Genomic DNA, 25,885 nt, shown 5'->3' with positions numbered 1-25,885 from the left:
AATTTCCTATACAAATTACAATGGTCATAGAAATAAAGAGTGGGGATTGTGTCTTTCTATATTTTTTCGTTTGTAAACCAATTCAACCGCGAACTATGTGTATCTTTGGCAAAAAATACATGCATGTTGCAAGCGAAAAAACGGTTTTCATTACAGTTAAATTAAAAAATTCCGGAAAATAAACAAAATACCCCATAAACACTCTACACCCCATACATGGTGCAGCGGCACTAATGAAACAAATAAATAAGAAAAAGGAAATGCTTGTACAAAAGAAGGAAAGAAAATTGCAGCAAAAAAGAAACAAACATAAGAGCTTACAGACAAATTAACTAAAAAATAACTCATTAAGTTTAGGGCTAGCAACAGGACATTTCGCTGCGCAAGAAGGCTTATGTGCATTTTAATATTCATGCATACACATACTTATATCCTCGTGTGATGCCACCCTCACTCACACAATATATTCAAATGTGAAACCCTCTTACACAGAAGGACTTCCTAAAAGTATGCAATGCATTCGCTAAATCACGCTTGCGGCCACTTAAAAATGCAATCTTTGCTCAAGCAAATTTTGGTCATTCTTAGAATCCTCCTCTGTATGAGTTCATCGTTGTTGCATGTAAAATGCAACAACCACAGAGGGGGTTCGATACAACTACACCAACCAACAATCTTTGGTGGCATGTATCTCCTTGTATGCCTGCCGAGCCGAGCCGAGAAAATGAAATGCAACAGCGAAACAATGACAATATTACCGGAGGCTTTGGTCATTAGCGAAATTTCGTGGCTTTTAGTAGTGGTCCATTGATGATGAAATGTGTGGCGTTTGCTTCTTGATTTAGCTGTTTTGTATGGTCCAATTGCGAAACAAATCTGGCTGTGGTAACCAAAAAAGGGTATGGGAGAGAAAATATTTAACTTTAATACTAAACAGAAGTAAAAAAGTTTTCAAGAAGATTTTAAATGAAAATGGAATTTCAGACTGACAAAATTAAAGCTCTTGACAAATGTAATCGAATAATCACAGTACAGAGTGTGGCAAAAGAGGCGCAAAACGCCTTTCTCGATATAAGTGGTCTGCACCTTTATGCTGGTTGTGTGGCAACGAAGATTGCCCTAAGATGGAGGTGCGGCTAGTCGGTATGCTATAATCGCGCGACTGATTATATATCAGAAGAGTTCTACCTTATCGACGGGTTCGTTTTCCAGAAAAGGAATATTTTCCTTCTATGTGCACGGATAAGTCTAAACTGGATGGGGGCTTCCACCAGGACAGGAGTCTTCAAAGAAGTGCTTGGAATCTGGTTGTTGTAGCAGTGTGTTGTGTTTTATCTTTTGTCTGCATGATTTTTTGGAATATTCAGATCCAGGGACTCTGCGACTAAGGGAGAGTGCGTCCAGAGGGATCAAGGTCTTATTCGAGTGGGCAGTTAAACAGCTGACGTGTGTCGTGTGATCTCAGGTCACAATCGGAATACACATCCTGCACATTGGCATTAATCCTTGCTCTGTAGGAGTTGAGGCGGCTACATCTGCCGCATCGTAATTGAGCCCCCTTGCCGGGGGGAGGTCGATTCAGGTACAATGGGAGACGGTCGTTCTGTCAGGACCACAAACATCTGGTAGCTATTCACTGCTTCTGCTACCGTGTCTATATGAATGTTGATAAGACCCGTTTGATATACCACTTGATCTAGAGGTTGTCTTTCGTAGCGCTGAACCTCTCTAGATCATGTAAATCTACCTTAAGGCTTCTGAATACCTATGTACAAGATGATGATTTGGATGGTCCCTGCGATAACAGCCCAGAAGGTATTGCATGGACATCATGTAGTTATGTCTTCGCACGGGTATAATCTTTGTCTCCAGATGGAGGTGGTCCACATGAGAACTGAGGAGACAGCTTGTCGCAGTTCGAAGAGCGGCATTCTGACAGATCTGAATATTATTCCACTGCGTGTCACATAGCTGACGAGACTAAACGGGTGCTACATTGCTTACTACAGACCGGCCAATTGCTTTGTATGTGATCCACAAGGTTTCTTTGCCAGCCAAGGGACTTGAAGAGCTTGTTTCTACTTTTGACTTTATCACAAATTGCTGTGGCATGTGGGGAGAGTGTGTAAGATTTGTCAAATGTGACATCAAGTATTTTGGGAACATTTGATGGTCGGAATCGTTTCCCCATTAACTATCATATTCAGCTCATTATTCGCCTCAAGCAAATTTGTAGTTTGGTGGCAGATATCTTCAAATCTGTCGTAAAGAAATGGGTGGGGGCCGGATGCCATAATCGTACTATCGTCCGCATATGATACGATCTCTATGCCGTCTGGAGGGGTTGGAATGGAGGATACAAAGCGTCGAACCAGCGTTTCATGTCTGGCTGGAGGGACGTGTTGGCGATGTCCTTAAATAAATAGTTTGGCACGGCTGACCATGTCGAATGGCTTCGATAGATCCAGTGGCACCAGAATCGTCCTTTCACATGGCCCATGGCATGCAAAGGAGTTCGTTCTGCTATGCAGTCTTGGAAATCCATGCTGATGCTCGGCGAATGGGGTTTAGCGTCGACCCAGCGTTTCAGACCTGGCTGGAGGGACATGATGGCGATTTCCTTAAATTAATAGTTTGATAATAAGTCCAGTGCCACGAATACTATTTAAATAAATAATTGGCTTGGCTGACCATATCGAATGGTTTCGATAAGTCCAGTGCCACGGATGATGGCACTGGACGCAAAGAGTTGGATGCAAAGAGTTGTGGCCGACACAAGCTGGCCAACCTAACCGAGTAGCGCAGATTTTGCTACGTAGTCAGTGAGCCCTTGCCTTTGCGAGCTTTATGTTAGGGAGGACGCTTTCTACTATGATTGAGTATTTAGTGATAAAGGACGTCGCAGTGGAAACATGACTTTGGACTGCTGATAGGAGTCCTGAATGGTCCCATCTAGAACATACTCTTTACGGACGTCGAAAAGCCTAACATAAGGCCAGCTTTTATGGGTCTTAGACGTTAAATATTGACGTCAGTATCTATGGGCGCTATTTATAAATATGAGGATGATTTTACAGCGGCGAAATTTTTGGGGATGATTCTAGGCACCAAATTGGATTGGAGACTAAGCATTCGTGTAAGAAGATCGTAGGGAGCAAGTAGGTCTAAAGGCCCAGGCATACTTACTTACTTTAATGGGCTATGACAGAATATTTATTCCACTAGTCGAACGTAGAATAGCGTTCCAAGCAGCTCGATCTTCTGCTTTCATTGTAAAATCTCTGACACCAAGTTTCGAGGTGTCTCCCACCACTTGATCTTTCCATCGGGCTTTTGGTCTTACCGGTTTGCGTGTACCACCGTGTTTGCCTTCAAAGACTTCTTTGCTGGAGCTTCTTCGTCCATTCCGACAACATCACCTCCAGTCCTGGCATATGGTTGCCACGTCACATGTCCGTAACCTTAACTAAGATTTGTGTCTGGGGCTATGGGAACCACTGCGACTGGGTCATTGGCAATTTAGCATATGGACTTGTTTACAAAGGAGACAGCGGGGAGGACTCTTCTCAGATTGTAGCAACATGACTTGATTCGTGGGTCACCAGCGAAATCTATTGCAGCGAACTCGATATCACTGTCTCCTCACGGATGAGGGATGATTACATCATCTTTAATGCTGGGGTGTATGCGATGGCTGTAGCAGAGGAGCTTGAATATCGGGTGATATTTTTAGCGACAGTCAAGTAATGTCAAAGGCGTTAAATAGTACGTGGGTGAGATACAACGCCTTGGGGCGCTGTCGGGAGATACTTATGCGTCAGCAATAATGCCATACACTGACCCAGGGTGTCGGGGCACAAGAACATAGAGGGAAATGTGAAAACGGATGTACTTGCTAAGTGTGGAGTGAGTCTCCCCCTTGTGTCGGTTATGCATGTGTATCCTCCCCTCTTGCAAAATGTTTATAATCTCAAAAAGAACTACAAACGAACGTTCTTTTTTCTTTCAGGCACTTAGAGGCGCTAACCCAGTCAAACACAAGGCCTTCATCGAAGCGACAAAGTGGTACGAGAAAGTACATTGAAGCCTGTCTTTCTGGCAGATCTTACTGCCGGAGGAAATGAGGAATCACAATGGGTCACATGATGGCCTACGCGGATGCTAAGACAAACACTTTGGCATCATCCTATTCCAACCTAACCTAGCCTATATCTCAATATGAATCGATCTGAAGCATATTCGGCACAGAGGTCGAGGGTCTGAACACAACCGACTGCGCCGAATTTCAGTAAAATCTAAATAAAAATGCGACGGTATGAACTTAATACCTTAAATCGTTCTATAAACCAAAATAGGCCATCTTCTAACTTGAACTGCATTAATATTTATATCACGATTTAAGGTCTTGGAATTTGGAAACGAACTTTTTCTCTTTTGTCTTGATTTCTATTCTATTCTAAACTAACCTAACGTCTCAGTATATACATTGTGGTCTTGGTATATACAAAATTCGGAAGCTCTTGTTGGCATAGAACCATTTACTTAGATATAATTTTAGATTGGGTTTTTATGAAGTAAAAATTACGTAAAAATGTCCAAAAATTCTTTTAAATCAACAATTTGGACATATTTTTGGATAAATAGGATTTTGCTTCTAGTCTATTTACGCTACTATTTACACTTGCTTGCTACTTACTTGCTCTTGAATACCTTGCCACAGTTGTGGCATTGAAAGTTTTTCTTGCAAGCAATTTTGCTGGCTAAAGTTTTCTCTGGTTTCGGTTTGCAGCTGTGGGCTCTATCCTTATGTTCCTTTAAATTTTGGGGTCTGCTATATTTTGCATCACAAATGTCACAAGCAAATATTTTCTCATTGGTATGTTGACGCAAATGGCAACGTAGAGATTGTTTACGAAAGTTCTTCTCGCATAGAGGACACTTAATGAGCTCCTTGGAACCCATGGGACTTATAACATGGAAAATGCGATGATAGATGATTTCCGATTGGAAGTTGGAGCTAAAAAATTTTAAGGTTATTAGTTTTGGTGGGGAAATACAATGGGAATGAGTTCAGCAATTCGGGGAAAAAATTTTCACTTTGATTGTGTCAATGCTGAGTTTGTAGGAATGGAATGTAAGGATATGATTTCCCTTACCTTCATCTGCTACAAACTGAAAATAGCACTTCAATTGTTTGATTATGTCCTGGATTGCTGAAGTTATAACCATTTCTAATCAGAATGATAAGGATACTAACCTATAATCACATAGATCACATTTCCTTATTAGCTGTCCTTGATCATCAATCTGTGTTATAATCTGACTGTTGTCGCCGCCACAGTCTGCGGAAGCCGGTTTAACGACTTTATTAGTCTGAGGTTTACATTTACGCGAGTGCCTTCCCAGCTCTTGAGCTGTTACAAATTTGTCGCCACAAATAATGCATTGTGAGAGAGAATGCTCTTTCTCTCGATGTTCTTTAAGAAGCTCTCTGGTTGGAAATTTTTGGTGGCAATCAATGCATGTTAGGGTCTTTTTGGCTTGATGGGATTTTTGCAAGAACTTTAATCTTTTCAGAGATTCTTTACTGGTGGAGGGTTGATCGTCTGTGGGATGGCTGGTCATTTGAAGAGGCAGGGTACAAATTTCAATGGAAGAACTGACAAATGAAAGAGAAAATTAGTTTGATTTTTTACCTTCCATTCATTAGAGAAAACAAATTTTCAATTAAAAATTTAATTGAAAATAAAATCGTCGTCCGTCCATCCATTCGTCCGTTCGTCTGTCGAAATCCCGAAAACGGTCGAATGCGTAAAGTTATCTGCTTAAAATTTTGCCCAGATACTTCTTATTGAAGAAGAAGCTACAAATGGGCCATATCGGTTTAGATTTGCATATAGCCCCCATATAAACCGATCCCCGGATTTCTCTTTCGAGTTGGCTGAAAATTGGAACATGACTTGAATTTTGGCTTCCAACATCCATGCCGAGTATGATCTGAATCGGTCAATAAACAGGTATAGCCTCCATATAAACCGATCCCCGGATTCGACTTCTGAAGCACTTAGAAGCCTCAATTTTTCATCCGATTTGGCTAAAATTGGGAACAAAGACTTGTGTTATGACTTTCAATATCTATTCCGAGTATGATCGGAATCGGTCAATGAACAGGTATAGCCTCCATATAAACCGATCCCCGGATTTAACTTCTTGAGCCCCTAGAAGCCTCAAATTTCATCCGATTTGGCTGACAAATTTGGAACAAAGACTTGTGTTATAAATTCCAACATACATTCCAAGTATGATATGAATCGGTCTATAAACAAATATAGCCCCCATAAAAACGGATCCCCCGATTTGACTTTTGAGCCCCTAGAAGCCTCAGTTTTCATCCCATTTGACTGAAGTTTGGAACAAAGACTTGTGTTATGACTTTCAACATCCATGACAAGTATGATCTGAATCGGTCTATAAACAAATATAGCCTCCATATAAACGGATCCCCCGATTTGACTTCTTGAGCCTCTAGAGGGAGCAATTCTTATCCGATTTGGCTGAAATTTAGCATGACGTTCTTTGTTATGACTTCAAATAAAATCGGTTTATAGTCTGTTATAGCTGTCATATAAACCGGTGTTGGATCTTGACTTCTTGAGCCACAAGAGAGCGCAATTTTTATCCGATTTAAATGAAATTTTGCATAACGTGTTTTGTTATGACTTTTATCAACTGAGCTAAATATGGTTCAAATTAGTTCATAACCTGATATAGCTTCCATATACACCGATCTTGTATCTTGACTTCTTGAGCCACTAGAGGCCGCAATTTCCATGGGATTTGGCAGAAATTTTGCATGAAGTGTTTTGTTGTCACTTTCAACAACTGTGTCAAATATGATTCAAATCGGTCCATAACCTGATTTAGCTGCCGATCTGGAATCTCGACTTCGTGAGCCTCTAGAGGTCGAATATGGTCTGAATCGGTCTATAGCCTGATACAGCTCCCATATAAACCGATCTTCCTATTTCACTTCTTGAGCCTCTAAAGGGCGCAATTCTTATCCGAATCGGCTGATACCGGGGAAAAGAATTCGACAAGTGCGGTCCATGGTGGATGGTATTTTTATACCCTCCACCATAAGATGGGGGGTATACTAATTTCGTCATTCTGTTTGTAACTACTCGAAATATTCGTCTGAGACCCCTAAAGTATATATATTCTTGATCGTCGTGACATTTTATGTCGATCTAGCCATGTCCGTCCGTCTGTCCGTCCGTCCGTCCGTCTGTCTGTCGAAAGCACGCTAACTTCCGAACGAGTAAAGCTAGCCGCTTGAAATTTTGCACAAATACTTCTTATCAGTGTAGGTCGGTTGGTATTGTAAATGGGCTATATCGGTCCATGTTTTGATATAGCTGCCATATAAACCGATCTTGGGTCTTGACTTCTTGAGCCTCTAGAGTGCGCAATTCTTATCTGATTGGAATGACATTTTGCACGACGTGTTTTGTTATGATACCCCACAACTGTGCCAAGTATGGTTCAAATCGGTCCATAACCTGATATAGCTGCCATATAAACCGATCTTGGGTCTCGACTTCTTGAGCCTCTAGAGGGCACAATTCTTATCCGATTTGAATGAATTTTTGCACGAAGTATTTCGTTATGATATCCAACAACTGTGCCAAGTATGGTTCAAATCGGTCCATAACCTGATATAGCTGCCATATAAGCCGATCTTGGGTCTTGACTTCTTGAGCCTCTAGAGGGCGCAATTCCTATCCGATTTGGCTGAAATTTTGCATGACGTATTTTATTTTTAACTTTCAATAACTGTGTCAAATAAGGTTCAAATCGGTTCATAACCTAATATAGCTGCCATATAAACCGATCTTGGGTCTTGACTTCTTGAGCCTCTAGAGTGCGCAATTCTTATCTGATTGGAATGACATTTTGCACGACGTGTTTTGTTATGATACCCCACAACTGTGCCAAGTATGGTTCAAATCGGTCCATAACCTGATATAGCTGCCATATAAACCGATCTTGGGTCTTGACTTCTTGAGCCTCTAGAGGGCACAATTCTTATCCGATTTGAATGAATTTTTGCACGAAGTATTTCGTTATGATATCCAACAACTGTGCCAAGTATGGTTCAAATCGGTCTATAACCTGATATAGCTGCCATATAAACCGATATTGGGTCTTGACTTCTTGAGCCTCTAGAGGGCGCAATTCCTATCCGATTTGGCTGAAATTTTGCATGACGTATTTTATTTTTAACTTTCAATAACTGTGTCAAATAAGGTTCAAATCGGTTCATAACCTAATATAGCTGCCATATAAACCGATCTGGGATCTTCACTTCTTGACCCCTAGAGGTCGCAATTATTATCCGATATGCCTTAAATTTTGTACGACGGATCCTCTCATGACCATAAACAAACGCGTTTATTATGGTCTGAATCGGTCTATAGCCCGATACAGATCCCATATTAATCGTTCTCTCTATTTTACTTCGTGAGCCCCAATGGGCGCAATTCTTATACAAATTGGCTGAAATTTTACACAGGTCTCCAACATATAATTTAATTGTGGTCCGAACCGGATCATATCTTGATATCGTTTTAATAGCAGAGCAACTCTTTTCTTATATCCTTTTTTGCCTAAGAAGAGATGCCGGGAAAAGAACTCGACAAATGCGATCCATGGTGGAGGGTATATAAGATTCGGCCCGGCCGAACTTAGCACGCTTTTACTTGTTTTAATTGACTTTTTTAATATTTTTTTTAAAACGGTGATTGTTATTATCATTTTCGTGATTGAAGCAGTTTCAATTAAAAAAGTAATTGGATCAATTAGTTTTGTGATTGAAACCAATTTTTACTTTCTTCTGTGTAGCTAGACTTACATTTTTCTCTTTTTGTGTTCCTTAATTCCCATATCCTCTTTCCATCTTAGCTCTTCAGCTGAAGTAGTTAAGGCCTCATATTTGATTTTCGGGGAGTAGACTTCTTCATCGGTTATGGTAAGAAATGGTCCTTCGGCTAGTGTGGGATCATCAAACCTGGGACTTTTTATAGGGGGGAAAGAAAGAAAGAGAGACGAAAAAAGAGAGAAGGAGAGAGAGGAATAGTGATAGAGAGAGAAAAAGAAAAGAATGACAGAATGGACAGAGAGAGAGAGAGATAGAAGAGAAAAAGTGTGTGATAGGGGGGGAAAAAAGAGAGAAAGAAAAAGAGAGAGGGGGAAAATATTGAGAAAGATAGAGATAGACGAGAGAAAGAAAGATAAATAATAGGAGAGGGGGTGAAAGAAAGAGATAGGGGGAAAGAGAATAGGATACAGGGGGAAAGAGAATAGGAATAGGATATAAAGAGTGAGAGAAATAGGGTGGTAAAGAAAGCAAAAGAGAGTGAAAAGTGGGGCAAAGGATGGGAATGAAAGCGAAAGGGAGGGGGGGGGGGGAAGAGAGTAGGAGAAGGGAATGAGAGAGTGAAAAAGAGAGAGGGCGAAAGAAAGCGAGAAAGAGCGAAAGAGAGAGAGTTTAAAGTGGGGGGGGAGCGAGAGAGGGGTAAAGAGAGAGAGAGAGGTGAAGGAACGGGAGAATTGGGAAAGGGAGAGAGGGGAAAAAGAGAGAAAAAGTTGGGAAAAGAGAGAATTGGGAAAGGGAGTGAGAAAAGGGGGAAAAATAGAGAGGGAGAGAGAGAGAGAAAGAGGGAGAGAGAGAGAATAAAAGATAGATAGAGTAAGAAAAAGAGAGACGGAGGAATTAAGTGAGGGAGAGAAGCGGAAAAAGAGAGACGAAAAGAAAAGAACGAAAGTTGAACAAAATATAGACAAATTGATAAAGAGATAGAAAAAGAAAGATCAAAAGAAAGGGAGAGAAAGAAGGCGAATCAAACAACAAGAACAAGAGAGGGAATTAAAGAGAGATATAAAGAAAATGATATATAATCGTATACTCAAAAATTTGGGCAAATTTGAACAAATTGTTACTGGAAGTCGACTGCGCGTTTTATTTGCCAGTAGAAGAAAGCGGGAGAGTGTGTGAGAGCAAGCTAAATTCTGAGAGTTTGGTTATTAAGAACTTGCAAATTTCTACGGGAGGCTTTTTGCCAGCAGATATTTCCATCATCAAACAGCTGTATTATGAAAACCAGTTGTTTAATTCAAATAATTGACAAAAGAGACTTAAGCTGTTTTTACTCTCCTGCAAATTTGTACTGGCAAATTTTTACTGGAAATCTATGCGAGCAGACCTATAAATTACAATTACATGCTCATCATACCATATGCCTCAAAGTTGATACTCACATTTCCTTTGCTTCCTCTAAGGCAACACTTGCCTTAAAGCTATCCTCCTTTGTAAGCTTTAAATCCTTCCACTTCTCCACCCTGCCTGCTTTTTGCTTATGCTCCAAGGTCTTACGATGCCTTCTGGCCTTACAAGGGCTATTGAATTCCAAAGAACATATCGAGCAAAAATATTTCGATATGGAATGTTTGAATTTCTCATGCCTCTGCAAGGCAATTTTGGAAGGCAAAATATCTGAGCAATTCAAACACTTAAACTTCGATTGATAGGCATCAGAGGCACTTCCAAAATACTCCACCCCAGCATGTTGTTGTCGTATATGTCGGCGCAGTTCAAAATTATAACGAAAGACCAAGCCACATTTAGAGCATTTTATGCTGAGCCTTTTACTTATACAAATGGGCACTGAACGATTAATGGCCAGCAGGACCTCTTTGTGCTCGGGTCCCAATAGATGGCGCCTCATTTGATTATTGTCTTCACATTCATATTGGCAATAGGAGCACCAGAAACGTCCTGGTCCTTCGGACACATCCAAGTGCGAAGCGGAATTCCAATGCAACAGAAAAGCTTCCTCGGTGTTGGCATAAAAGCGACAAGGGCGGCATTGGAATGGTGATTGCAGGACTATCGAATGTATATTCTCCAAGATGACATGCAATGAAAGGCCAGGATGCAGCTGCATGCGCCTATAATGATAATGGGATATCAAATGTTTGCCTATCAAATGACGATTCATGACATGTTTGCAGAGGCTGCATCTCAAATAAGTCGAACGTCTTTTGCGTTTTTTCCCTCCACCCAAGCTCGAAGCAGTGGTGACTGAGTGTATTTTTCCCAACTGTAGAGCAAAGCTACGATTTATATCCTCCTGGGAGATTTCTTGTATGACAGCCTTCTCCAGCTGGGTCTCTGGCTCAGAGCGTTTCATGTGATAACTGGTCTTCAAATGATTTTCATAGATGGCCTTACTCTTCAATTTGCGGCAGCATATGTTACACCAATAATCCTGCTTGGAAGGATGTTTGGCCCAGTCCACCACCTCTTTGTATTCCAGGCGTTGCATTTTGGTGCCGGGTACCCATTTTCCCTTGGTATGATCTGAGGGTGGATGTTGTCCATCGTTAAGGTCCACATCATCCAAGTGATCATCCCAATTGGGTGACAACCTGGAGAGTTGGGAATGGGCTACTCTTAGATTGGGTCTATGCTCTGGCTTCCATTTGCCCCCAGTATGCGAAGCGGGTACCACAGGAGGAGAATGCCTCATCAAGGGAGATTTCCATTTGCCTCCTGGCACCTCTGCCACAGGATCGTAGTCATCCTCCTCTTCTTCTTCATCATCTGGCATATCAATCTCTGCCTCATTGTCATTTTCATTTTCATCTTCTTCCTCCTCTTCACTCAACTCAAAAGACAAAGACTTGAATATGGAGTCATAGGATTTCTTCTCCTCAATCCAAGATTCCTCTTCATGTGTAGAATGATCGGATTGCATGGATTTTTGTCTTTGTAAATGTCCCACCACTCCTTGGGAGGGCGCTCCCGTTTTACCTCCCGTCTGGGCTGGCGAGGCAGCATTTTGACCCACCGAGGATTGAACACTTTGCAGTTGTAGAGAGGAAAAGAACACATCCGCTCCCAATTCATAGGGTAGATCATAATTCTCTCCCAAGGATTTTGAAGTTTTACCGCCATGGCTTGAGGCTGAGGGTGGTTCGGGCTCCGCAAAGTGAAAAGGCTCATAGCTGATGGGTGGTGTTACTTGGCTGGGTTGCTGAGGTGATCTGGATGTTGTATCTGGTGCTGTTAGCTTTTGTGGGTTGGGTGTTATTGTGGCAGTGGCATTACGATTGCAATTTTGCTTGCGATGTTGTATGTAATTCGAGAGTCCCACAATGGTTTGACTGCATTTGATGCAGAGATGGGTGTCGTCATCATCAATGTTGTCTTGCATTTCGGATTATAGCTCTGTAAAATGGTAAAAAGTATTTTTTTTTTATTTTTGGCAATTATTAGAAATACTGAGTGGGTTATGAAAGAGAATACAAAGAAAAGATAAAACATAGTTGTTTCGGCGTTTTGAAAGTTTACACCGTGAGGTTACCTTAAAAGTGGGGAAATTGTGTTTTATTGAAAATCTTGGCTTACGGTTTCTTGCAGCCTAACTAACAGGGAGTGGATGTTGGATCATCACCGATTCGCAAGAAGCCCTTTCAATGGAGCACCAATAATTGAAGTAAATTTCCACCGGAGCGAAAAGACTATACTCGTTCATATTGTCTTAATTTAGGAGCCTTAGACGACTGCCTTCCGACTCTTCGACACCTCCACCCACGTCGGTGCTGCAAAGGCTGATGAGGAAAGCAAAACAGACACGAAATGAGGTACTTATCATGTGCGATGCGAACTCTTGCCACATTTCGTGGGATAATACCAAAATTAATGAGCCGGGTCAACCCCTGGCAGAATTATTGAGTACTAACATCCTTATGAAACTTGATATTGGTAACAACGATTTACGAGAGGAGAGTCTCAGTGAGGAGTCAGGTGGCACTGGCTCTTAATTATATACTGAGTGCCAATGATACTCGAGATGACAAGGCGAGTTATTGGCGCCTTTAAATAACCAATGGCCAACATCAGCGTCTGTTCCCTGGTTAGGGGCGGCTGGCGGCGAGCGTCGGATCTTTGAAAAAGCTGCTCGTCACAACGAGGGATACATGTGCAATCCCACAAAACCCATGCGGTTGGGGCGCTGGGCGAGTAACCCGCCTCGGGAAAACTATGAGAACTACCATGAGAAACAAAGGAATAGTAAAAACGGACCCCGCCAACGTTGACGACCCACGCAAACAAAACAAGTAAAAACGTGCTAAGTTCGGCCGGGCCGAATCTTATATACCCTCCACCATGGATCGCATTTGTCGAGTTCTTTCCTGGCATCTCTTCTTAGGCAAAAAAGGATATAAGAAAAGAGTTGCTCTGCTATTAAAACGATATCAAGATATGGTCCGGTTCGGACCACAATTAAATTATATGTTGGAGACCTGTGTAAAATTTCAGCCAATTCGTATAAGAATTGCGTCCATTGGGGCTCACGAAGTAAAATAGAGAGAACGATTTATATGGGATCTGTATCGGGCTATAGAACGATTCAGACCATTATAAACACGTTTGTTGATGGTCATAAGAGGATCCGTCGTACAAAATTTCTGGCATATCGGATAATAATTGCGACCTCTAGGGGTCAAGAAGTCAAGATCCCAGATCGGTTTATATGGCAGCTATATCAGGTTATGAACCGATTTGAACCTTATTTGACACAGTTGTTGAAAGTAAAAATAAAATACGTCATGCAAAATTTCAGCCAAATCGGATAGGAATTGCGCCATCTAAAAGCTCAAGAAGTCAAATCCCCAGATCAGTTTATATGGCAGCTATATCAGGTTATGGACCGATTTAAACCATACTTGGCACAGTTGTTGGGTATCATAACAAAACACGTCGTGCGAAATTCCATTCAATTCGGATAAGAATTGGGCCCTCTAGAGGCTCAAGAAGTCAAGACCCAAGATCGGTTTATATGGCAGCTATATCAGGTTATGAACCGATTTGAACCATACTTGGCACAGTTGTTGGATATCATAACAAAACACGTCGTGCACAATTTCATTCTGATCGGATAAGAATTGTGCACGCTAGAGGCTCAAGAAGTCAAGACCCAAGATCGGTTTATATGGCAGCTATATCAGGTTATAAACCGATTTGAACCATACTTGGCACAGTTGTTGGATATCATAACAAAACACGTCGTGCAAAATTTCATTCCTATCGGATAAGAATTGCGCACTCTAGAGGCTCAAGAAGTCAAGACCCAAGATCGGTTTATATGGCAGCTATATCAGGTTATGGACCGATTTGAACCATACTTGGCACAGTTGTTGGATATAATAACAAAACACGACGTGCAAAATTTCATTCTGATCGGGTAAGAATTGCGCACGCTAGAGGCTCAAGAAGTCAAGACCCAAGATCGGTTTATATGGCAGCTATATCAGGTTATAGGCCGATATGGCCCATTTACAATACCAACCGACCTACACTAATAAGAAGTATTTGTGCAAAATTTCAAGCGGCTAGCTTTACTCCTTCGGAAGTTAGCGTGCTTTCGACAGACAGACGGACGGACGGACGGACGGACGGACAGACGGACGGACATGGCTAGATCGACATAAAATTTCACGACGATCAAGAATATATATACTTTATGGGGTCTCAGACGAATATTTCGAGTAGTTACAAACAGAATGACGAAATTAGTATACCCCCCATCTTATGGTGGAGGGTATAAAAAGACCATGATTTGGGGATCTGCACCTGGAATGTCCGCACTCTTTATAGAGAAGGTGCAGTATACGCGCTGGCGGATGTGTTAGAGAAGTACCAGGCAGATATTACCGCCTTTCAGGAAGTGCGATGGACTGGGAAAGGCGTCACTACAACACCAAACGGTGGCGAACTATACTATAGCTGACATGACACGAGGCATGAATTTGGCTGTGGATTTGTGGTTAGTCGGAGACTGAAACACTTTATCTCCAGCTTTATTCCGATGGATGAGAGGCTAGCCACAATCCGCATAAAAGTCAAATTCATCAACATCAGCCTTATTTGTTCTCATGCCCCGACGAAAGACAAGGACGAGCAGATCAAGGATATTTTCTACGCCCATATTACGCAGCCCCGCCCATGATATTAAAATCGTTCTGGGAGATTTTAATGCGAAGATAGGGAAGGAAGACATCTTTGGTCCAACAGTCGTAAAGTTTAGCCTCCACAAGATAACGTCCTGTAAAGGGTTGAGGCTGATAGATTTCGTCGCGGCAAAAAACATGGTAGTTGCTAACACCAGATTTCAACATAAAAATATCCACAAAGACACATGGCTGTCACCCGATCAAAACACGAGAAACCAAATTGATCACGTTGTGATAGATGGAAGGCATTCATCCAGCGTGTTAGATTTACGATCGATCCGTGGAGCGAACATAGATTCGGATCATTACCTATTTCCAGCAAAGGTTCGCACCCGTTTGAACATGGCGAGGAAAGTACGATCTGACACTGCTCGGAAGCTGGACATTGAAATGCTGCAAACACAACAAATGACAGCGGCGTACTCCACTCGACTGACCCAACTGCTTGATGATGCCACTCGACTGACCCAACTGCCAACTGCCGGATGAAGGAGAGGTATCGGGAGAAAAGGAGAGAGGAGAAACGTCTATTCCGCAGAAGGAAAAAGGAAATGTAAAGACGTGAGTGGGAGCGATTCGAGAGGTACAGGAGTCAGAATAAAGACCACAAATTCTACCTATGAATTAAACATCAAACTAACGGCTTTGGTGCAGGCACATCCTCCTGCAGAGACAAAGAAGGAAATCTGGTAACTGACACAGATAAGATGGTGAGGATATGGAAATATCATTTTACCCAACTACTAGTGTCTGACGTTGGCGGCGAAGAGGATACCGCAAATCCAATCCCTGATGATGGTATACAATGTTTACCTCCTACTCAAAATGAGGTCCAAGTAGCAGTGACCCGACTGAAGAACAACAAGGCAACAGGAGCCGACGGGTTACCCACTGAACTATTTAAGACTGAAGGCGACACGCTTTAAAAGCCTATGCATCAGCTTATCTGCCCAATCTGGCTAGAAGAACGCATACCCGATGAATGGAATCTCAGCATATTATGTCCCGTGCACAAGAAAGGAGACAACTAGAGAGGAAAAAGTCTCCTCCTAATCGCATACAAGATACTCTCGAGCGTACTCTGTGAAAGATTAAAACCTCAAGTCAATGAGATATTTGGGCCCTATCAATGCGGCTTTAGACCTGGTAAATCGACGCTAGATCAGATATTCCCACTGCACCAAAACCTCGAAAAGACCCGAGAAGTACAAATCCACACATACCATCTCTTTGTTGACTACAAAGCCGCCTTCGATACTCCTTTACGTTCAAAGGTATTTCAAGCCATGTCTGAGTTTGGTATCCCTGCAAAATTAATAAGACTCTGCAGGATGACAATTGCTGATACGCGTTCCTCAGTAGGAATAGGAAAGAATTAATACCAAACGAGGTTTCAGACAAGGAGACAGCCTATCGTGTGATCTCTTTAATATCCTGCTGGAGAAGATTATACGAGATGCAAATGTGAATAGATATGGCACACTAATCACAAGAGAGCATATGCTACTCGCCTATGACGACGATATCGATATCATAGGTCGGTCACCGGAGGTAGTAACTGCAGCCTTTGAAAGAATCGAAATAGAGTCAGTGAAAATGGGTCTGGCAGTAAATGGAGATAAGACAAAATGGATGGTATCAACTCCCAAAACGCCCTGTACAACCGATCAGATAATGAAAATTGAGAAAGTTGTCAACACAACTTTGTGATAGTCTGCAATTTTATCTACCTCGACACCGCCGTAACTGAAACGAACGACACCAGTTTTGAGATAAAGCGAAGAATAATACTGGCAAGCAGATGCTACTCTGGATTAAGTAACCAGTTTAGAAATAAGGCCACCTCTCGACAGACGAAGATCGAACTATACAAGACACTGATACTATCCGAGTTGTTATACGTATAGTTCTGAGGCAAGGGTTCTTGTGAAAGTCGACAAGGGAGTGCTTGGAGTGTTTGAGAGATAGTTTCTTCGTATAGTATATGGACCAGTTTGCGTTAGTGGAAAATATAGGCGTCGTATGAATCTCGAGCTCTATGACGACGATAGTTACACGTATCAAAATACAACTGCTGCGTTGGCTAGGTCATGTTGTCAAAATGGATGAAGAAGCTCCAGCAAAGAAGTCTTTTGAACACGCAAACAGGGCGACCAGAAACCCGATCGAAAGATCAAGTGGTGGGAGACACTACGAAGAGATTTTAGAATAAGCGCAGAAGATCAAGTCTCTTGGAACGCTATTCTACGTTCTATTAATACAATAGAACAAATGCTGTGTAGGTTGGTCTGGAAGGAAACATAGGCTATATAATTTTTTGATATCGGGAGGGGGGCGGACCCTCCCCCTTACCCCGAAAGTACGACCCAAAAATAAAAGTGGACTGATCGGAACAACAAGGGATTAAAATGAAAGGTATTCAAAAGCAGAGTACGAATTTCATAAAAAAAACGTTGGGTCCAAGTACCTGGGGGGCCCCAGCCCTAAAACCCCTTAAAATAGGTTGATTTGACGATCTTGACAATACGGGACTCAAATGAAAGGTATTCGGGAGTAGATTACGAATATGGTCACGAAGTTCGATTAGGCGTTATAATTTGTTGATAACGGAAGGGGGCGAACCCTCCCCCGTTACCCTAAAAACCCCACCCAAAATCAAAAGTGGACCGATAAGGACAATATGGGTATCAAATGAAAAGTATGCGGGAGTAGATAACGAATCTGGCGTACAAATTCATGTCGGATATAGGGGGTCACCTCACCCCCACAAAAAAACCCAAAATGGGCACATTAGCCAATCACGGATATATGGGACGCGGTTTGTTTGTTCCGTAAAGACTGAAAAGCGGAAGAACCGGTTGTCTCGAAATTTTCGCATATAGTGTAGGTTGGTCTGGAAGGAAACATAGGCTATATAATTTTTCGCTATCGGAAGGGGGACGGACCCTCCCACTTATGCCAAAAACACAATCCAAAATCAAAAGTGCACCGATCGAGACAATATAGGTATCAAATGTATGGTTTTGTAGAGTATAATACGAATATGGTATTAAAATTTGAGTCTAAGTACCCATCGGGCCGCCCCAATCCCAAAACTTCCCCAAGCAGCCATATTGGACGTTCGTTTCAATATGGGACTCAAATGAAAGGTATGCGGGTGTAGATTTCGAATATGGCATACAAAATCAGATCTAAGTATAGGGAGTCACGCCACCCCTCAAAAACGCCATTAGACCCATTATGACTATATGATACTTGGCTGAACCGATTTTCCTACAATTTTCATAGATTGTGTACGTTTGTCTGGAAGGAAACATAGGCTATAAAATTTTTAGATATCGGGTGGGGGCGGACCCTCCCCTTTACCACAAAAACGCCACCCACTTCCGAAAGTGGTCCGATGGGCACAACAAGGGAATCAAATGAAAAGTATGTGGGAGTAGATAAAGAACATAATATTAAAATATGGGGGCAAGTACTTAGCGGGCCCACCAACCCCAAAACTTTTCTAAACAGATATATTCGGGACTCAAATGAAAAGTATTTTGCAATAAATTACAAATATGGCATAAAACATTAGGTCCCAGTAGTGGGAGGTCGCCCACCCCCAAATACCCTCATATGGGCATATTAGCCGACCATGGCTATATGGCACTGAAATGAAAGGTATTTGGAAGTAGATTACAAATATGGCATTAAAATTTGCGTTCAAGTCTAGGCGGCGCTTTTCCTCCTAAAGATACGTCAAATGGGTAATTTGACCAATTATGATAATATGGGACTCAAATGAAATGGTTCATATTTACCGGCCATGGCAATACTGGCCATATCGGTAAATTGGCCATATCGGTCCGTTTTTTGATGTAGTTGCCATATAAACCGATCTCTGATCTTGAACCCCTATAGGGCGCAGTTCTTACCCGCTTTGGCTAAAAATTTCCATAAGGTGTTTTGTTTTTACTTCCAATAACTCTGCCAAGAATGGTTCAAATCCGTTCATAACCTGATAAAGCCGTAAACCGATGTCGGATTTTGACCGATTTGGTTGAAATTTTGCACGATGGATTTTATTTAGACTTACAACAACTGTGCTTAGTATGGTCGGAATCGGTTCAAAACCTGACATAGCTCCCTATAAACCGATTTCGGATCTTCACTTTATGAGGGCCTAATTCTTATTCGATTTTACCGATTTTACTACCAATTCTTATCCGATTTGGTTGTAATTTTGCACAACGTCATCTACTATGGTAGCCATCAACCAGGTCAAGTATGGCCCCAATAGCATAGAAATTCTTATGCATTATTCTATGTTTGCCTATAAGGAGATACCGGGCAAAGAACTTGACTAATGCAATCCATGGTGGAGGGAATGTAACATTTGGCCCAGCCGAACATAGAACGCTTTTACTTGTTAAACTTAGAATTTCTGTTTTTGTTACAAAAAAATGTACACAAATTAATGTTATTATCTACACCAACATGTCTCCAGTGGTTATAACCGTCAATAAAATATTGTCCCACTTTTGTTGGTGTTGTCGTTACTCTTACAGTACGGTAGTGTGTCTCTGTTGTATATTATCTTGAGACGGCGATAACGCAAATTTATATCAAATTTATGAACAGGACGATCATGCAAATGCTACAAAAACATATGTACGAATATATTACAATCCCCTGCGCTCCCCCTCCCCTCATTTAGGATAGAGAATGAATGAATGCTGCAGATACATAAAATCCCAATTCAGGCAAAAAACAACGAACTGCATGAAAGGCAATCATGTTGTTTAATTGCACATAGATTACGAGATGCCTTTCAAAGATATGGGCAAACGGATATACATATACATACAATTGCATATGAGCATTTGAAAAATGTACGAGGGTAGGGTGAGAAGTTTGGGAAGGTAATAAAGTTTTTACACCAAAACTTAAAAGCTTCGTATTGTAAAGGCCCAATTAGCAGATTAAATAAATGGAGACTTAAATTTTCGTACGAAGTTCCATTAGGAAATATGGAGAAGTCTTATCTCCCATCAATAAGTGTTATGATATTCAAGCTTTAGCTCATTGATTTGAACCTGATCTCTATAGTCAAGTTCGAGAGACATCCCGTCCGTCTGTCTGTTGAAATCACTCTTCAGTTTTAAAAATAGAGGTATTAAGCAGAAACTTTGCACAGTTAAGTTCGAAGACGGGCTATACAGTGGGTAGTTTAAGGTTTCCTAACATCCGTCCCAATTATGGTTCGGATCGGACTATATTTAGACATAGCTGACATACAGACCGATCTCCGCTTAAAGGGTGTGAAGCCCATAAAAGCTTTATTTTTTAACCGATTACGCTGAAATTTGAAACAGTGAGTAGTTTCACGCTTCCCAACATCCGACTCAAATATGGTTCAGATCGGCCTGTATTTAGTTATAGCTGTCATATAGACCGATTCGCCAATTAAGGGTCTTAGGGCCATAAAAACCACATTTATTATCCAATTTTGCTGAAATTTAAGACAATGAGTTGTGTTAGGCCTTTCGACATCCTTCTTCAATTTGGCTCAGATCGGTCCAGATTTAGATATCTCTGCCATATAGACCGATCCGCCGATTTAGGGTCTTGGGCCAATAAAAGCCACATTTATTGTTCGATTTTGCTGAAATTTGGGACAGTGAGTAGTGTTAGGCCCTTCGACATTCTTCTTCAATTTGGCTCAGATCGGTTCAGATTTGGATACACCTGGCATATAGACCGATCCGCCGATTTAGGGTCTTGGGCCCATAAAAGCCACATGTATTATCCGACTTTACCAAAATGTGGGACAATAAGTTAAGTTAAGCTTCTCGATATACTTCTGGAATTTGGCCCAGATGGTTTCAGATTTGGATATAGCTGTCATATAGACCGATTTCCCGATTTGAGGTTTTGGGTCCATAAAAAGCGCATTTATTGTCCGATGTCGCCGAAATTTGGGACAGTGAGTTGGGTTAGGGCCTTCGACATTCTTCTTCAATTTGGCCCAGATCGGTCCAGATTTGGATATAGCTGCCATATAGATCGATCCGCCGATTTAGGGTTTTGGGCACATAAAAGCCACATTTATTATCCGATTATGCTGAAATTTGGGACGGTGAACTGTGTTATGGCCTTCGACATCCCTCTTCAATTTGGCCCAGATCGGTCCAGATTTGAATATAGTTGCCATATAGACCGATGTCTTGATTTAATGGTTGGGGCCCATAAAAGGTGCATTTATTGTCCGATGTCGCCGAAATTTGGGACAGTGAGTTGTGTTGGGCCCTTCGAAATTCTTCTTCAATTTGGCCCAGATCGGTCCAGATTTGAATATAGCTGCCATATAGAACGACCCGCCGATTTAGGGTCTTGGGCCCATAAAAGCCACATTTATTATCCGATTTTGCCGAAATTTGGGACAGTGAGTTGTGATAGGACCTTCGACACATTTCTTCAATTTGGCCCACATCGGTATAGATTTGGATATAGCTGCCATATAGATCGATCCGCCTTAGGGCCTTGGGCCCATAAAAGCCACATTTATTATCCGATTTTGCTGAAATTTGGGACAGCGAACTGTTTTAGAGCCTTCGACATCCCTCTTCAATTTGGCCCAGATCCGTCAAGATTTAGATATAACTGCCATATAGACCGATCTCTCGATTTAAGGTTTTGGGCCCATAAAAGGTGTATGTTTTGTCCGATGTCGCCGAAATTTGGGACAGTGAGTTGAGTTACGCCCTTCGACATCCTACTTCAATTTGGCCCAGATCGGTCCAGATTTGAATATAGCTGCCATATAGATCGATCTCTCGATTTAAGGTTTTGGGCCCAAAAAAGGTGCATTTATTGTCCGAGGCCTCCGAAATTTGTTACAATGAGTTGTGTTCCGCCCTTCGACATCCCTCTTCAATTTGGCCCAGATCGGTCCAGATTTGAATATAGCTGCCACATAGACCGATCTCTCGATTTAAGGTTTTGGGGCCATAAAAGGTGCATTTATTGTCTGATGTCTTCGAAATTTGGGACAAAGAGTTGTGTTAGGCCTTTTGACATTCTTCTTCAATTTGGCCCAGATCGGTCCAGATTTGAATATAGCTGCCGTATAGACCAATCTCTCGATTTAAGGTCTTGTGCCCATAAAAGGCGCATTTATTGTCCGATTTTGCTAAAATATGGGACAATGGGTTAAGTTAAGCCTCTGGACATACTTCTGGAGTTTGGTCTAGATCGGTCCAGATTTGGATATAGCTGCCATGTAGATCGATCCCTGGATTTAAGGTTTCGGGTCCATAAAAAGAGCATTTATTGTCCGATTTTGCCAAAATGTGGGACAATGAGTGAAATTTAACCTCTCGACATACTTCTGGAATTTGGCCCAGATCAGTCCAGATTTGGATATAGCTGCCATAAAGACCGATCTCTCGATTTAAGGTTTTGGGCCCATAAAGGGTGCATTTATTGTCCGATGTCGCCGAAATTTTGGACAGTGAGTTGTATTAGGCCCTTCGACATCCTACTTCAATTTGGCCCAGATCGGTCCAGATTTGAATATAGCTGTTATATAGACCGATCTCTCGATTTAAGGTTTCGGGGCCATAAAACATGCATTTATTGTCCGATTTTGCCAAAATATGGGACAATGGGTTAAGTAAAGCCTCTGGACATACTTCTGGAGTTTGGTCTAGATCGGTCCAGATTTGGATATAGCTGCCATATAGACCGATCTCTCGATTTAAGGTTTTGGGCCCATAAAATGGTGCATTTATTGTCCGATGTCTCCGAAATTCGGGACAGTGAGTTGTGTTAGGCCCTTCGACATTATTCTTCAATTTGGCTCCGATCGGTCCAGATTTAAATATAGCTACCATATAGACCGATCTCTCGATTTAAGGTTTTGAGCTCATAACAGGTGCATTTATTGTCCGATGTCGCCGGAATTTGGGACGGTGAGTTGTGTTAGACCCTTCGACATCCTTCTGAAATTTGGCCCAGATTTGAATATAGCTGCCACATAGACCGATCTCTCGATTTAAGGTTTTATACATAATTGAACAATGACTTGTACTTTTTAGTATTTGGTCCCAATCGGAACCTATTTTGATTTGCTATGTGGATAGGGTATGCATTTTTACCGGATTTTGACGGAAGGTGGTTTACATATATACCCGAGGTGGTGGGTATCCAAAGTTCGGCCCCGCCGAACTTAACTCCTTTTTACTTGTTGCGTATCTGAAGATCTCAGAAATTTCGATAGTATTAATGAGGGCATAGCCATTGCTGAAAATTATTTCTGATTTTCTCTCCGCGATTTGAGCCCAGGCGTTATAATTCCCAAATGACCCTCCTAGTTTTATACATTTAAGCAACAAAATATGAGTCCAGGTAGTAGTTACATACGCACATATGACTTTACCTACATCCATAGCTCCATCCAACGCTATCAAACGTTCACCACACGGTGATGATGCCAAAAAAACATATCTAATCATGTGCGTAAAATATACGATTATAACATTTCAAATGAAAACGGGATACAGCAGGAAAAAAAACCACACATAAGCCCCAACAAAAAAATCATATCAAGCGGCTGGGTCGATCTCTTTTCCCTTTGGACCAAAATCCACTGACCGACCAACTCACTCACCTCTTTGCTAAAATGGTCGAAAATCATCCACTGATTCATGAGCGATTTCAACAAAAAGTACAACACCAACAGCATGGCAACAAAATTGAAAGGCCTCACATGGAACATGGACTCAACGACAACTTTATTTGAGGTATGGCGCAAAGAAAAAAAAAAAACTCCAATAAAGGTTGAGTCTTAATGCCAATGGGAGGAAATAAGGAATCGATGTTGGTTGATTGCTGTATGGTGGGGTATAGTTTGCTAGTTTGGCTTATCGCAGCGAAACTTGTTTCATTTGATGGTGAGAAGAGGGGCTTTTAGTAAAGTTGAGGAGGCAATTTATTGACGATTGACTCATTGTGGTAATATTCATAATTTAAGACATTCTAGTCTGGCAAATAACAAAAAATTATGGAGAAGTTTAGCTATCAGGGAATACATGGGTATTTGTGCGTTGTGAGAGTCCTTGGGGGCATGCTACAGCAGTCAATATTGCATGGAAATCATTTAACAATCGTAAGTTACATTTGAAGTTCAAAATTTTATATAGGCGAAGCCACCGTAGCGCAGAGGTTAGGATGTCCGACTATGACGCTGAGCGCCTGGGTTCGAATCTTGGCAGAAACACCAGAAAATTTTTCAGCGGTGGTTATTCCCTCCTTATGCTGGCGACATTTATGAGGTACTATGCCATGTAAAAACTTCTCCCCAAAGAGGTGTAACACTGCGGCACGCCGTTCGGCCTCTGCTATAAAAAGGAGGTCCCTTATCAATAAGCTTGTAATTGAATCAGACAGCTCATATTGATTTGTGAGAAGTTTGCCCCAGTTTTTTATTGGAATATATAGACCAATTTGGACCGTACTTGCCACAATTGTTGGAAATCGCAACAGAATACAAGGTGCAAAAATTTTGCCCAATTGGTCCGTATGGCGGTGCGAACATTGTCAAAAGCACCCTCGATGGCAATGCATATCCCCAATGTGAAGATCTAAGCATCGATGAATTCTTCTATTTTATGCACAACCTCGTACAGGGAAGTCTCCCCAGACCTTCCCTTGACATGGCCCCAGATCGGTCCTTCCAAAACTGGACCGATCTGGGCCAAGTTAAAGAAGGATGTCGAAGGGCACCACACAACTCACTGTCTCAATTTTCGGCGACATCAGATAACAGATGTGCCTTTTATGAGCCCAAAATCTTAAATAAAGAGACAGGTCTATATGGCAGCTATATCCAAATCTGATCGATCTGAGCCAAATTAACAACAGATGTCGAGGGGCCTAATATAACTCACTTTCCCTAATTTCGTCGACATCAGACAATAAATGCGCCTTTTATTGCCCAAAACTTTGAATTGAGAGATCGGTCTATATGGCAGCTATATCAAAATCTGGACCGATCTGTGCCATAATGCAGAAGTATGTCAAGGGGCTTAACTTAAATGACTGTCCCAAATTTCGGCGATATCGGACATTAAATACGCTTTTTATGGGCCCGAAACCTTAAATAGGGGGATCGGTCTATATGGCTGCTATATCCAAATCCATATCCAAAGCCACAAAATAAATGTGGATTTTATGGGCCTAAGACCCTAAATCGGAGGATCGGTGTATATGGCAGCTATATCCAAATCTGATCCGATCAGAGTCAAATTGAAGAAAGATGTCGAAAGGCCTAAGGCAACTCACTGTCACAAATTTCAGCAAAATCGGATAATAAATGTGGCTTTTATGGGCCTAAGACCCTAAATCGAAGGATCGGTCTATATTGCAGCTATATCCAAATCTGGACCGATCTGACGAAGGATTTCGAAGGGCCCAAGACAACTCACTGTCCCAAATTTCAGCAAAATCGGATAATAAGTGTGGCTTTTATGGGCCGAAGACCCTAAATAGGAGGATCGGTCTATATGACAGCTATATCCAAATCTGGACCGATTGGAGAAAAATTGACGAAGGATGTCGAAGGACCTAACGCAACTCACTGTACCAAATGTCAGCAAAATCGGGTAATAAATGTGGCTTTTATGGGCCTAAGACTCTTAATCGAAAGATCGCCCTATATGGGGGCTACATTAACATAAAGTGCGATATAGCCCATCTTTGAACTTAACCTGCCTATGGACAAAACAAGAATCTATGCAAAGTTTCAGCTCAATATCTCTAT

General features: G+C 41.6%; 1 protein-coding gene across 1 annotated transcript in view; it reads right to left on the bottom strand.

Moving 5' to 3' along the window:
- Window positions 1–25,885, bottom strand: part of LOC106093631 (zinc finger protein 420) — a 276,735-nt gene that overhangs the window by 67,575 nt on the left and 183,275 nt on the right. The window contains exons 2-5 of the mRNA XM_059365677.1: window positions 10,318–12,289; window positions 8,912–9,073; window positions 5,258–5,659; window positions 4,697–5,017 (exon numbers count right to left, since the gene is read on the bottom strand). Of these exons, the coding sequence (XP_059221660.1) occupies window positions 4,697–5,017; window positions 5,258–5,659; window positions 8,912–9,073; window positions 10,318–12,275 (2,843 nt within the window). The 5' untranslated portion in view covers window positions 12,276–12,289. The remainder of the gene's footprint in view (window positions 1–4,696; window positions 5,018–5,257; window positions 5,660–8,911; window positions 9,074–10,317; window positions 12,290–25,885) is intronic.

Source organism: Stomoxys calcitrans, chromosome 3 (assembly GCF_963082655.1).
Source record: "Stomoxys calcitrans chromosome 3, idStoCalc2.1, whole genome shotgun sequence".
In the NCBI taxonomy this organism is placed as follows: Eukaryota; Metazoa; Arthropoda; class Insecta; order Diptera; family Muscidae; genus Stomoxys; species Stomoxys calcitrans.
Note: the sequence above shows the minus strand (reverse complement) of the source record. Positions and strands in the feature narration are given on the sequence as shown.